This window comes from Anopheles darlingi, chromosome 3 (assembly GCF_943734745.1).
Source record: "Anopheles darlingi chromosome 3, idAnoDarlMG_H_01, whole genome shotgun sequence".
Lineage (NCBI taxonomy): Eukaryota > Metazoa > Arthropoda > Insecta > Diptera > Culicidae > Anopheles > Anopheles darlingi.
The window spans coordinates 6,393,632-6,407,437 of NC_064875.1; the positions used below are offsets into that span (position 1 = coordinate 6,393,632).

General features: G+C 48.2%; 2 protein-coding genes across 6 annotated transcripts; both read left to right on the forward strand.

Annotated features, from left to right (window-relative positions):
• Positions 1 to 4,755: 4,755 nt before the first annotated feature.
• LOC125954003 (prisilkin-39-like) lies at positions 4,756 to 9,391 on the forward strand. 5 transcript variants are annotated; one of them, XR_007468996.1, is made up of 6 exons: positions 4,756 to 4,835; positions 5,341 to 5,709; positions 6,486 to 6,735; positions 6,861 to 6,994; positions 7,107 to 7,584; positions 9,033 to 9,391. XR_007468996.1 is itself a non-coding variant. In XM_049683932.1 (6 exons), the coding sequence occupies exons 2-6, from the start codon at positions 5,680 to 5,682 to the stop codon at positions 9,041 to 9,043; spliced, it is 546 nt and encodes a 181-aa protein (XP_049539889.1). In that variant the 5' UTR covers positions 4,756 to 4,835; positions 5,341 to 5,679; the 3' UTR covers positions 9,044 to 9,391. The 5 variants fall into 5 exon arrangements, 4 of the variants coding, with proteins under 4 accessions (XP_049539889.1, XP_049539890.1, XP_049539888.1 ...); XM_049683932.1 differs by having other exon boundaries at positions 7,107 to 7,227; XM_049683933.1 differs by having other exon boundaries at positions 7,110 to 7,227.
• Positions 9,392 to 10,043: 652 nt separating this feature from the next.
• On the forward strand, positions 10,044 to 13,450 carry LOC125958191 (fatty acyl-CoA reductase wat-like). Its single transcript, XM_049691361.1, has 6 exons — positions 10,044 to 10,247; positions 10,411 to 10,933; positions 11,008 to 11,353; positions 12,766 to 12,885; positions 12,963 to 13,235; positions 13,330 to 13,450. The coding sequence occupies exons 1-6, from the start codon at positions 10,044 to 10,046 to the stop codon at positions 13,448 to 13,450; spliced, it is 1,587 nt and encodes a 528-aa protein (XP_049547318.1).
• Positions 13,451 to 13,806: the final 356 nt, after the last annotated feature.

Below are 13,806 nucleotides of genomic sequence, written 5' to 3' on the forward strand. Positions count from 1 at the left end.
TACCACCAGGAAGCCAGTTCGCCCTCCCGTCGGTCGGTTACGGTGTGTCACGGTGTAACAACTGCGGTTGACGCAAGGGCGCAATGTAGCTACTCGCATAATTAAGGACCTCTCAGAACCCAAAAACAAAAAAAAAACCCCAACCAGAACGAAACAGAGTTTCTCAATAAAATGTACAAAAAATCGTGGTTGTCATGGCGATGCTTCGGTGCAGCGTAATCGAAGGAAGCATAGAACGGAATTCACTTTTTCTCGGAGAAGATGTTTCGCTGCGACTGCTGCTGTGAATTCTATTTCATTCCATGAATACCTCGTGGCTTTAACAATCAACCGGAAACAGTAAGGAGGCCACGATTAAAGATCACCTCGGACTTGTTTTAACTGAAAAATCATAGCTGGCCTAACTTCTTGAAGCTCTCTTCCAGCCACGAATCTGCTGTCCACGAACACGACGCAGGTGTCATGTAAATGACATGACCTCGGGCATCAATGCGCGGTTTAGCATAGTTCGGTGAACATGGATCATTTCACCCCGTGGCCCCGTGTTTACCAACATTAATGTCACAGAACGAGGACATCAAAGGGCTGTCCAGAAGGCGCTGCCTTTCAATCAGTGTGACGAGATGAAATTATAGCAGTCCACCAAACAGTGGTGGTATTGTTGGCGGTGGAGCTCGCTCGCTGGCCACGGTCGCGGATTGTGGGAGAACCCTTACCACCACTACCACGACCACGAGTCACCACAAGCACCAACCACAAAGATCGCACCGGTACTGCACCGGTGCACAATGGCAACAATTGCGTGAAGCCCTGACATTGGCGTTGATTCACACCCCCCGCTCAGAGCCCTTCTTACAAGCTGTTCCGATTCCGATTTTACGTTCTGTATGCGCTGCTGGCTGCTGGCTGCAAGCTTCATTTCACTTACGGCGCAACGCGCAACCAACGCAGCCACCATGCGCAGCCTATCACTCGTACGTCCATCAACCATCAAGCGCAGGGTCGGTCGTGTCGTCGATGTCATTATAAACTGTTTCGGAAACGGTGCCAGATGGCTGCTAAGGGGGGTGGGTGGCCATCATGTTACATAAGCGCGCTCGGTTTGTGTGTCATAATGGTCCGCACCTGTGGTGCTGTGGGGGCAGGGACCGGCATGCTTCATCGGGCGCCCTTATCTGGCCCATCGTCTCAACCCAGCCGCCGTGAGTCGCGTGCGTTTCAGTTTTGGGTGATTGGACAATGAGGAATTGTTGGAATGTGGCGGTGGACACCAAACAGTGGAGTTTCGGTGTCTTGTATGCTAAGCATTTTATGCTTGAATGCAACGTGCTAAATCGTTGCTATGTTTGCTTGGCCAAGGTGCGTCAGATCGGCCGAATGCTAGTAGAGCAACAAATCTCTTCGCTTTGAGACAGACTATCAAAGTAGGCCAGCGTATTTGAATGGTTTAACAACGGTGGCTCGAACAGCTGGCTTTCGTGCTTTGTTTGGATTGAGTTATGATTCATAATTGACACATTGAGTATGACCTGTTATCAATTGAAAAAAATATCGGTTGCTTTGATAAATTAATGCAAAAGCATTTTAAACGGAACTTTTCATACAAGCAACCTTTTGAATGCAAATATCCACGATGCATTTTTTGTGTTTTAAATTTGATAATGACGATCCGTACAATAGGAAATGATTTGCGTACAGAACGAGATGGAAATGAGATGGTTTAAGCAATATAACTCATATTAATTTCTTTGAAAAAATAATTTTTAAGTTGTACTCATGAGCAGCAGCAGTAACATTTACCTTCGTAACAGTGCTCGGCATCAGAATCTACATCATTAAAACCGCGGTTAAAGGACATCCAGGAGTAGCTGGCGGAGAAAGAGTACTCCCCGCGGGTGCAATGACTCATTCACTTACCACTAATTACACCCTCCGCCAGTATTGATGTCAGAGGTCATTGTCGTCTCCCTTAGTTAGCCTGCCTAAGCCCGACAGCGGTACGGTGACTAATTTACCAGCCAGCGTGTTGAGCCCTTGTGGGTCGCGAAGAATAGCAAATTAATGTTTACCTCAACCGTCGTCTTTGTGGTTAGTAAGATGGCCACAAGTCGAAGGTGCTGTCTTCTGCTGGTCCATTCCTTTGTACACCTAACCTAACTCTTCCCCCCAAATGGAGGGTTTCCTTTGGCGCTGGGTCTGTGAGAACGTTTGCCAACACGACGGGGAAGGTGCGTGGAACGGTGGAGGTCTGGTGGGCAAACCCACCCATCACTTCCGCGACACGCAATGCTCCACCATTCGCCGACCGCAAGTGTAAACATGAGCATGCGTCGCGTCGCATTTGCGGTGTCGAGTTTCGTAACACCTTCGCCACCACCTCCGGATTGGGGGAGGGTTGGTGGTTTTTGTTAAATTTGGGAACCATGTCCGCGTGCGGTGCACGAAAGGGAACGTTCTGAAGGCTGAAATGCCGCATGCCGATTGACTAATGATGTGGTCGTTGTGCATCGTTTTATCCGCATTTTTTCTTAAATTTATGATGGCGCTTTATAATGAGCATCGGTGGGAGATAATATTTGAGATTTCAAATTGATAGCCAAAAATGTACTATTATGCTATACTGCATTGTAATCATGATTTATTCATATCATTGATTCAATTAGTGGATCACATAACACACATTTTGCTTCATTTATTTGCTTTTTAGCTGGTGGTATAATCATTATCCACTCATAATTCTGATATATTATACGTTTGTTATTGCATTTCAATAGACCGGTTCGAGCTAAATGCAGTTTTAGCAAACCTATTCAAGTTAATCGAAAACACATCAAAAACACATTGTTTTTCGCAAAACACATGGCCAATGAACGGGAATATGAATCCTTTCTTGTCATTCGGAGGGGATATAAGCAAGGTATGATGCATAAATCAACCTATACAGTCAGCCAGCCACCATACCTTCCACGACTTATCTCGCCCTATCGAGCGCCCTTCCCGCTGATAACAGGGGAGAAAAGTTAGATTTGAAATTTGACTTGACACGTTTCGGCAATGTTGGCAATGCCACGGCTCCATTATCACCAAGAATCGACCGGAAGACCGGTGAATGGGTTCTGTTTGCGTTGTTTTACCATTAGAATGGGTTTCATCCTTTCGCGCGAAGTGAGCAAATCATCGGAGGCAGCGAGGAAAGGTAAACGTTAAATAAACACCGGAATGCCGCACCGACTTCAGTGCGCGGTACAACCTTCCCAGGACCCAGAGACGACTGTTTGCGGTGCTAAATATACACCCGAAATTATCCGTCAGCACCCACACTAATTACATAATGAAGCAACGAAAGGGGTTTGATCGACATCCATTAACTGACCTTCGCTCGGTTGGTCCCTAGACCTGGATCCAAGAAGGTATGGATGGTCCGCTTAGAAGGATTGAAAGGACGCGGAATAAGGTCCACAGATGATAGGCATTATTGAGGCAATCGCTATTCTAATCGGTTCATTCTGAGCTCATGTGAGACCCTGACGGTCACCATAGAGACTCCGATCCGACGGGGATGCTGTTTTGCTAATTTGTCTTTCACGTCACGTACCCGGACCGGCGATGCGTCGACGTCGATAATGGGCGCGGTGTGTCCCCAGGCGACGCTTATCTATACTTTCCCGGAAAGTCCCTCCTTTCTTTTGTCCCACCGGCATTGTGGGGTTAGAGGCTGGGAAAACTGAATGAATCACTGGACCAACTTTAGCAATTTAAATTCATTCCACGCCGCTGCTTTTAAATTAGGCATTTCGCCAGGTGTTCCTCGCTGTTCCTCGCTGGCGGACGCAATGCGTCGTAAATGACTATACTTAGCGTAAGCGCTGACTATCAGATGTACCCACCTCGCGGAGGAGATAATGTTTTGGATTTAAATCTTTACACGGAACACCTCGAACCTTCACCGATCATCCAGAGAAGAAGCGGCCATTAAATCAAATGGAATCGAACGGTAGTTTGAGGTTATGTAAAGAAAATAATTTAATTTACAAACTGTTATCGCTATAATGCATGTATTCAATGTTAGGCTAATAATGCGCCCAAGGTCCGCCAGACCCAGCAAGAACCGACCAACCGAGGTGGTGAAGAGGCCATTTGGGTGCCACCAATTAGTGGCCAGCGTCAGTTTTGACCTTAACACTGCGGGGCACACCACAGGCGTTGTCGTCACTTCGTCGCAGACAAACAAGGGATTGTCAAATGTTGGTGCAAAAATTCCTTGGAACGATTAGGGTAAGACACCCTCCGTCCAGTGCCGTCAACGGATCACTCCCTGTCCTCCATCCGATCGGCAGTCGATCGTCGTCGAACGGTGCCCGACACGTTACGTTAAGTGGCGCACCCTCGGTGGCGGTGCCTTCTGCATACCGCACACACGCACACACCCCAAGGCCCACACCGATCCACACCCGGGGCTCTAAGCATCGTATGATCTCCTTCGTTATCGGCCTCACTTTGGCAAATGTTTGTCCCCATAGCGGACCGCGTCGTCAACGTTGGCTGCGACGACGACGACGATGATGATGATGGAGACATTACGGGCGGGGAGGTGAGGGCACCGGAACTAAGCGCAGGTGGAGTGGGTCCAGCAGGGTGCAGCTTGCGCGCGCGAACAACAGCGAATGGCTTCACCGTCGCGGCGTGGACACCACGCACCGTGGAAAAGGTTGACTATAAAATCGCGCAGCTCGCTGGGAAAAACCATTACTTCCATCCGATCGCTTCAACTGGCAACATCGGCGGAGTGGCAACCCAACCTTGGTGCCCAAAAAATCTTTCCCGAAAAAGCAAAGGTATAAAACGGTGAAAAAGTGTTTCGTTTTGGTTTTTTTTTCAACAAATGTGTGAGTTGTAGAATGTCGAAATTCCTCGAACAGTGATACCATTTATGGTTTGCTAGTGACAGTGGGAATTCCAGGTTAAAGGTGACCATTAACCTGGCGCAGATCGAGATTCTCGTGTCTTAGTGTTAAAGAAGAAACCGCCAAGAGGTAGAACTGTTTTTTGTGCAAAACGAAATATGCAAAATATGCTGCCAAAGAGAGAGAGAGAGAGAGAGACCATTAACCTGCGCCAGACAGCAAGCAAAAGATGAGGAACGAACGTTGAGAAAGGCGCGGTTCGCATATTGAGCGTATTTAAAGACGAAAGCGACGACCTAGGATAAGATCGAACGTATTGTTTAGACGAGTGCCCTTCTTTTCATCTTTACTTTTCTCCCTCTTCCCTTCCCCCCTCACATCGCACCCTCCTCACGGGTGACCTTAACTTTCGGTTGGCGGTGGCCGCGGCGTACAGTTCAAGTGGAAGTCACCGACATCGGCGGGCACCGAACCATTGCGTCTAGATCCCCATAGTGACATACCGGGGCCGGCATTCAGCAGTCACCGCGCAGCTTACTCGAGTACAGTTTTTGGGGGAAAATTTATCGAGAGAAAGGAAAATCTCCGCCGCGACTTCGAGCAGCCGTGTTTTTGTAGGTCAACAGCCACAGCTTTTCCCGGCAATTAATCATCAGCCTCGAGTGGAGCGGAGCGCCGTAGTCAAATCGTTGTTGGCTTTCGCGGTTGTTTTCTTGCGGGGAAAAAGTTTCACGAGCCACCCTTTGCCACGGAAAATCAGACTTCGAGCCTGAAAATGATTGCCACCGCCAGTATGCTGTTTAAGGTGAGTGTGTGGTTTGATTTGGATAATTTTGCGGCATAACAAGAATGTTGTGGTTTATGAGGTTGCGAGAGAAGTTGACTTTATAGAGTTTCCATGCTCAGCTGTTTTTGATTCACTTTTACATGTTTTGAATTCGTTAATTTCTGTTGCCAGTTGTTGATAATTTATTAAGTAATGCTAAGTTAAATTGAATTGAGAACTTATGCCTAGTGGACAAAATGTAATGAATGTAGATCATCAGTAACAAGTTAAATGTTTTAATTTACCTTCAGTAGGAATTAGGCAGCAGCACTTTGCTCAAAACATGATAAATGGCACGCGGCAGCAACATTTCTTTTGAATACTAAACACAGCAACTGTCAAGCAGACGGCCTTGACTTAAGCACTCCCGACACCTCGAGTAATGTTTCGCAGTAGACACACAGAGCAAAGAAAAGCAACCAAGACAAGAGACCGGCGCTTTCAGTGGGTTTGTAATCGAAGATAACTAAATTCCATTGATGCCATGTTGTTCACGCTCACAAAATGGTGTCATTAAGTGCAAATCGCTGTAAATGACATGGATGGCCGTGGTGCGGTGCGTCATTGCTTGGTGCGCATCCTGCTACTGCCGCTGGTGCTGTTGTTGCTACTGCCAACACCGAGGACGTGGCGTGTTTGACCTGTCCACTGTCGGATAGCATAAACCTAGTCCAGATCAGTGGGTGGACCCCGGGCCCGGGCTCGGGCCGTTTACTTACTGGCGCATTTTCTCACCCTTGATCCATTCATTGCAGATGCTGCTATTGACCTCGTTTCTGTCGCAACTGGCGTACTGTCAGCCGCCTGGTTCGGCACGCAACCGACGAGCAGCTGCTACCACCACGGACCCATTGTTGACGGACGGTATCGAGCCGAAAGCTGCGGCGACCAGCATCAGCAGCAGCAGCAGCAGCAGCACTAACCAAGAGGCGGACGGTAGTTCACCGAGAACTCAGCGCAGCTACTACGCCGGCAGTACCTATGGTGGAAGCTCCAGTGAACGATGTATGTTGTAGGGCAAAAGGCGAGGCCCTTACCCAACATTACCTACCTTATCCGAGGACAGAGTAGTTGTTCAACCTTTCTTATCATTCCCCTTCATCCTCTCTCTTCATGTCTCTGCTACTCAGTGTTTGACTTTGGGCTGCTTGGCAAACCCTACTATGCGGGCAATCGCGGTGGTTACTATCCATCGGGAAGCTACTATCCATCGGGCAGCTACTACCCGCAGGGTGGTTACCTACCACAGGGCGGCTACTATCCGGTAAGTACCGATTACTGGCCCACAAACTGGCATCATTAGCCTTAACGGCTCTTCGGCAATCGGTCCCCCCCCTAACGACGCTTGTTCTCCTCGCCGTTGATCGGACGGATAGCAGGTCGGCGGCTATCCGAGCGGCGGTTACTTCCCGGGTACGAACACGCTCGGTGTTGGTGGAATCGGCGGCGGCGTCGGCGGCGTCTACGGTGGATACGGTGGCTACGGAGGATTCGGAGGTAACGGGGGACTACAGTCGTACTATGGCTACAACAACGATGGGTACTATGGCAACCGCAATCTAGGCTACGGTTACTACAGTGGGACCACACCGTCCGGTTACATTGGCTCGTCCCTAGTCAGCGGTTTCCGTGGCTACAACTGAACGCCATCCTGCCTCCCAGCATTCCTTTACCTATTTCCCGTGCTTCCTATTTGTATGTGTGTCTGTGCGTCTGTGTGATGTTGTGGCTTAAAATGTAAGCGTGTCCGATACATGTCTGTCTGTGTTCAAGTGTTACGCTGCGTTAACGAAGGAATTGCAGAACAAGCTGGTAGAATCTCGGGTAATCAGAATGTGCGTCCTGGTGTATTAGGTAACTTAAACGATGACGATGAAGTCCTTTCTGTAAAAAGAAAACCCCATACAATTACCTTCTAATTAAAATTTCATCTATACAATATTCAAATACTAACGTGCAGGTGTTACTGGTGTTAGTTGGGTGGCTGGCTGGCTGGCAGAGGTGCCCGTCAGTGAGCTCGGCTCATTCCTTCATACTCTTGACTTACTTTGTGTCTCTGCAGTTTGGCATAACGTTGGCTGGTCGAGGCGGAACAGCACTTACTTCCGACGATAAAACAAACCCCCTTCCTTTCTTCCCCTTTTTCCCTCCACTCCCACCTCTTTCTCTTCCACTTGACTTTAATCAAGCGCATCAAACTGAGTTCAGTTACGTTCTTATTTCGCATTGTCCTCCGGTTCGTCTCGCTAACCTTGTTTAGTCGCTTTATGTCACGCTTGTAGCTGCGCTTACCGTTTTTTTCTGCTTTGCCTAGCTGACCTAATGATTGCTGTCGATACGCTCCGGACTCGATTAACGTTATGCAAATTGAAAGGCGGAAGGGCCCGTGACTTTCTTCAGCATCGGTGACCCCGATTGGAGAAGCCAAGCCGATGGCGAGGGAGTGGAGATGCACCGCTGCACTTTATAAACACTACCTTCTGGATGCAGTGCCTCTCCTAAGTGGTAAGGCGTCAACGAAACAACGGCTTTGGGTGGAGAATCGACACGAGCCAGCAATTATTGGTGCGAGTTTCTCATCCATTGTAACGCGGGCCACGGTGGATGATGCGCATCGTTGCGATGACCCTTCCGGTGCCCTCCGACACAAAACCTGAGACAAGATGGCGAAGACACAGCAGCAGCAGCAGCAGCAGCAGCAGTGTGCATGGTCGAAGGTCGGTCAGACGGAACCATTCGCTGCAGAAGCAAACTCTCTGAAGCGTTACTTCCTCCCCAGAGGGTAGGTTACGAGCTATGGCACTCCTCCCTCGGGTAGGAGGGGGTACTCTTAAAGTCATTTTCTCAGAATCTGATGGAGTTCTTAAGACAAAATTGTTTAAGCAAACCTCACTTCCGTCGTCACCATCATCATCATCATCATCATCAGCAGCAGCAGCAGCAGCAGCATTAATCCAAGCTTCTTCTTACGCACACTGGAAATGGAAATGAGCAGCTTCAACGTTCCTTACCTCCCTGTAATATAGACCGCATGGGCCTCGGTGTGATCCTTGCTTCTGACGCAGATTGTCATCTACTCGTCGACGCTGTGGAGTGCATTGGCCTGACAAAATTGTAAATATTATAAGGCTTTGCTCGTGCAGAAATCAGTCGCTTTAAATGGAGAGCCCTTTGTTTCAATTTCATTATGCTTCTCTGTTAAATGCTTAGCTTGGGTCACTGGGAAAGGCACGATTCCCATTCGGTCGGTTGCTTATCGGGTTTCATGGTTACACTTGTGTTTCTCTTTAATACACTTGCAGGACCGTTCTAGTTGCCTGCCGAGAAGTTGAAGCCGCATTGCCAATAAGCTCGAGGGGAAATCAATTGTAATTTCATTCTGCAGTATCATGAAAGCATTTCAACAGTTGTTAATGAATTTAAAACATTAGTACGATGGAGTTGATTACGAACCATTTTATCGCGGACATTTGTGATCCTTTTTATCAACTTGTTGAACCACTTTGTTCTGCGGGCTGTTTTGCTCCCATAACTTTCTCAGAAAATTCCATTTAATTTGTAAACCTCTTTAGAAGTGTTCCTCGGCGCTCTGAATGAGTAGAGCACATTCTTAGCTAATCAGAACAATGTTGAAATATAATCTAATCAAATTAGATGCCAATCAGCTCAACATTTGTTCTCTCTCTCTCTCTCTCTCTGATGACATTTTATAAGAATCGTCTACCCTCTAGCCATCTGAATTTAATTAAAATTCCATCATTTGACCGGTGGACAAACGTTTGCATTCGCAAAGAGAGCTACACAGAACATATTGACATATATTCAATATTGACAGAACATTATCTCCTCGGAAATGGTTTGCAGTTCGTGCGGAAGGTAGACAACGAGGAACATCAGTGCCGGTTGCATTTGTGACCCAGTTCTTTCTCTTGTCCATATTTCGGAATCCCTTCCAAGTTCTGCTTTATCGTCAGCCATCCTTGATTCATGCTGGCGTAAATATCAATTTTCTAAATCGTACCAATACTAATACGCCGGGTCTCTTAACCGGAAGCAGCAGCAGCAGCAACAGTAGCAGCACCACCACGGCAGGTCAGCTGGCAAATGTTCCCATCGGGCATTATGAATATTACAACGCGATGAAGAAGGGTACACGTGGTTGTGCGTAGCGTGGTTGTGTCCCTGTTGACTGGATAGCCCCGAGCATCATGATTTCGTTCAGTAGCTCATCGTGTAACTTGATTATCAGTTCAGGTTCCGTTGGTGGTGCTTCGTGGCTGTCTTTTCAGTAGTCACCGTTTCGCCGTAAAACGATGGCATCGCACAGTCCGTCGAACCGGGTGCTTAGCTTTTACCGAAACTCCACCATTCTGCTGACCGGTGGAACCGGATTCTTGGGGAAGGTTCTGCTCGAGAAAATCCTGCGCTGCCTCGACGTGCGAAAGGTGTTCCTGCTTATCCGCACCAAGGATAATCAGAAACCGGCGGAACGGCTTGAGCGGCTGCTGAAGGATGCGGTAAGTTGGTTTGTGCCCTTCAACTGCCACTCCTCGTTGGTCACGTTGGAACAGTTCGAATTCGATTATCTCCTTGTGCTCGACAATCGCCAGCAAGTTAATTTGTTTATCTTTTCGCTAACCGCCCTCCCATCCACTCGTCGCACAATGGAATGAATGGAAGGTTTTTGACAGATTGAGGGCAGATCCGAACCACTCGACACGGTTGCTGGAGCGGCTGGAAGCGGTCGAGTTCTGCCTTGGAGGTGAAAGCGAAGGGCTGGGAATAGAGCACGATACTGAGGAGCGGATACTGCGCGAAACCGAGATTGTGTTTAATGTGCTGGCCTCGGTGAAGTTCAACGAGAGCATCCGGAATGCCATCGCGACTAATGTTGGCGGTACACGGAAGGTGTTGCTGCTGGCCAAGCGAATGGTCCGGTTGAAAAGCGTTGTGCACGTGTCGACACTGTACTCGAACTGCGACCGAACGACGATTGAGGAGCGAGTGTACCGTGATGTCCCGTTCGGACCTAGCACCGTACTGGAGCTGTCCAGGGTACTGTCCGAGGGTGAGATGAACTGTTTGCAGCACTGTCTGGTCGGGCGACTCCCAAACACGTACACGTTCAGTAAGCGCTGTGCCGAGGCGCTTATCGCACAGGACTTCACCGAACTACCCGTCGGCATCTTCCGGCCACCGATAGGTAAGGATCGAGAAGGAGAACCGAAAAATCGTCACTACCTGGGACTTACCGAAGTATCCTTTTTGCGGTTGCAGTGCTATCGACGTACCGGGAACCGTTGGCCGGTTGGACGGACAATCTGAACGGACCGTCCGGGCTCTGTCTGTGGACGGTGAAGGGAGTCATACGCGTGATCCATGGTGATGCAGAGAAGAAAGCCAACCTTGTACCGGTGGATTGCTGCGTGAATGCGCTGTTGGTGGCCGGTTATGACGTGGCCGAACGTGCCTCGCAAGGGTCGATGGACGAGTCCTGCGAACCGGACCAGCTGACAGCCCCGATTGTGTTCAACTACGTGTACGGTGAGGCTAATATTACCTGGGGTCGCTACATGGACCGTGCGTCGCTCGGTTTTGACGGATTGCTACACCGGTTATGGTGGTGAGTACAGTGGGTGGTCACGTGAGGTTTTTTTTTTGTTTTTACTCGAACCAGCAAAAATCAATAACGCCAACTGATGGGTTCACTTCAGAACATCATCAACTTCTTTTCAATCATCTGTCTATCGGTTATTGATTCGTTTTTTTGATCAGTTCAAACACAGTTTCATTTGGGCACACATTTTGTGCTTTAGTGTATTGGCGTACGAGTTCTTTCAAGTAATAACGTAAAAACGTGTATTAACGTACGAGTTCTTTTAAGTCAATGCTTCCTGATATGCGTATTACGCGTGTGGCGTTACGGAATGTTTTCAGTTTCGAATTCTCGGAACGGTTAATTCGCAATCGCCCAGCTCCACAATTCCAGTAGTACAATTGGCAATTGTTGCGTCCGGTGTTCTTGTAAAACAATCACGTTTCCGTTTAAAATGTAATAATGCTCGAATGGCATCCAGGCAGGCGTGGCATGGAATGATATGTGCCCACAGACGGTGTTTGTGGCATGCGGATGTGTACGAATTGTAAATGATAGGAAGCTGTTTCGTAAAACGAAAAATACGTATCGAGGATGCAGCATTTAATCAGAGATGAAGCTGATGAAATCCTCGAAAACGAGCTGCGATAAAAAAAATCGTTTGGCACAATGTTTTTTTAAATCTTTTTTAACACATTCTGTGTAGTGCACTCTGGAGGGTAAACACAGAAGTGTTATATTGATTAAGGCTGAGTAGTTTTATTGGTCTTCTTTAAACAAAACAAAATGGTCCTTTTCATTATCTTTCCACACACGCGAAACATAAATTTGTGGCGTTTTTATAAGTTCACGATTACGTTAAAGAAATTCACAATATTAAACACTCGAAAACCTGACTTAAAAACTAGAACAAATCTGGAAACATCATTAAACGGGTAAACCCAAGCTCGAAACCATAACACGAGCAGATCAATTGTAACAATATGGTAATAATATCATCAAAGCAAAGCTTTCCCAACAATTGTTTCCCTACGAGAGCCTCAAATACTCAGCCCGATGGTACGACGAGGTATTCCTGTAACACTTACGATTGCGATTCAATGATTCCCTGTGCGACATACTATAATCACATTTACAACCTTGTCTATTGAGGCGCATAACTAGGAAATTATAATCTCCTCTTTCCTTTCCGCGCCTCTTGGCACCCGACAACGTGATATGGCGAACACGTGGCGAAGCCAGCGAAGCATATTTATTCGCAAAATGGTTTCATCGACACCACGGCACCGTAGGGAATCGCATCGTTTGCGATCGTTATTATTGGCCACTGAGCACACCACGGTACCGACGGTACCAGCGCAGCCACCACCGTTATCATATTGGATAACTTTTCCAATTGACTCACCACTCTTCTCTCTCTCTCTCTCTCTCACCCTTAGGCCCCACTCGTATGGGATCGTGGCGAACAGGACGCTGTACCGGTTGGCCGCTTTATGCTGCCATACGTTGCCCGCCCATCTGCTCGATCTAGTGCGCCGTGTCTGCGGTCGCCGGCCAGTGTAAGTTCTGGCGTGTGTGTGTGTGTGAGAACAAAGGAGGCGCCGCTTACTATGTCTTCCTCTGTCATCCCTTTCAGATTCGCCAAAATGATGTCCAAGACGGGCCGGTTTCTGGAAATGATGTCCTACTTTGGGCTTCGCGAGTGGCACACTGCCAATGAAAATGTGGTGCGTCTCCGGTCACTGCTCAGCCAGGACGAGGCCTCGGTGCTGGAGTTCGATCTAGCGACGGTCGATTGGGACGAGTACTTTCGGCACTACATTCCCGGTCTGCGGCGGTATGTGGTAGGGGAAACCGGCGATAAATCGAAACCCACACCACGCTGGTGTACTGGACCCTGGAATCGAAGGTACTCCATACGCGATGTCTATCGTTTTCTCTCTCAAAGTGTGCGTGTGTGTTTTACTCGAGCCTGTTTTTTTTTTGCGGTTTTCCCAAAACAGGATATACTTTTGGTGCCGGTTGCTATACAAAGCCTGTTGGATTTACGTCTGCTTGCGGTTCGCCTCACGGCTTTGCCGAACTTTGCTGCTTCGCCATTTGTTTTCAATATTGATTTGCTAGAACGACCGATCGCAGCGTCTATGCGCAGCGTGTGAGCCGCTCGTGGAGCAGGTTCCATGCTCGACGAAATGGTTTCAGTGATTGCTGACTGAACACCTGGCATCAGATCAAACAGGGACCAGCAACAAGGGGCAGAAGCGGAACACCTGACACCTCAACGATTGAATTTCCAGAAATGTTCCCACCATCGAGGAGTGTTGAAGTGGAAAACGATTGGCCAATGGTCGGAAAACTGAAAGCTGTCCTTCTTGCTGTCGGCAAAAAACGCTCTCTTCTTGGGCGCAAGGACGGAGATAAACAAAATGCTCGAACGGGGGTGCCGATTACAATGGAAAAAGGGCACCTTAGCACACGGA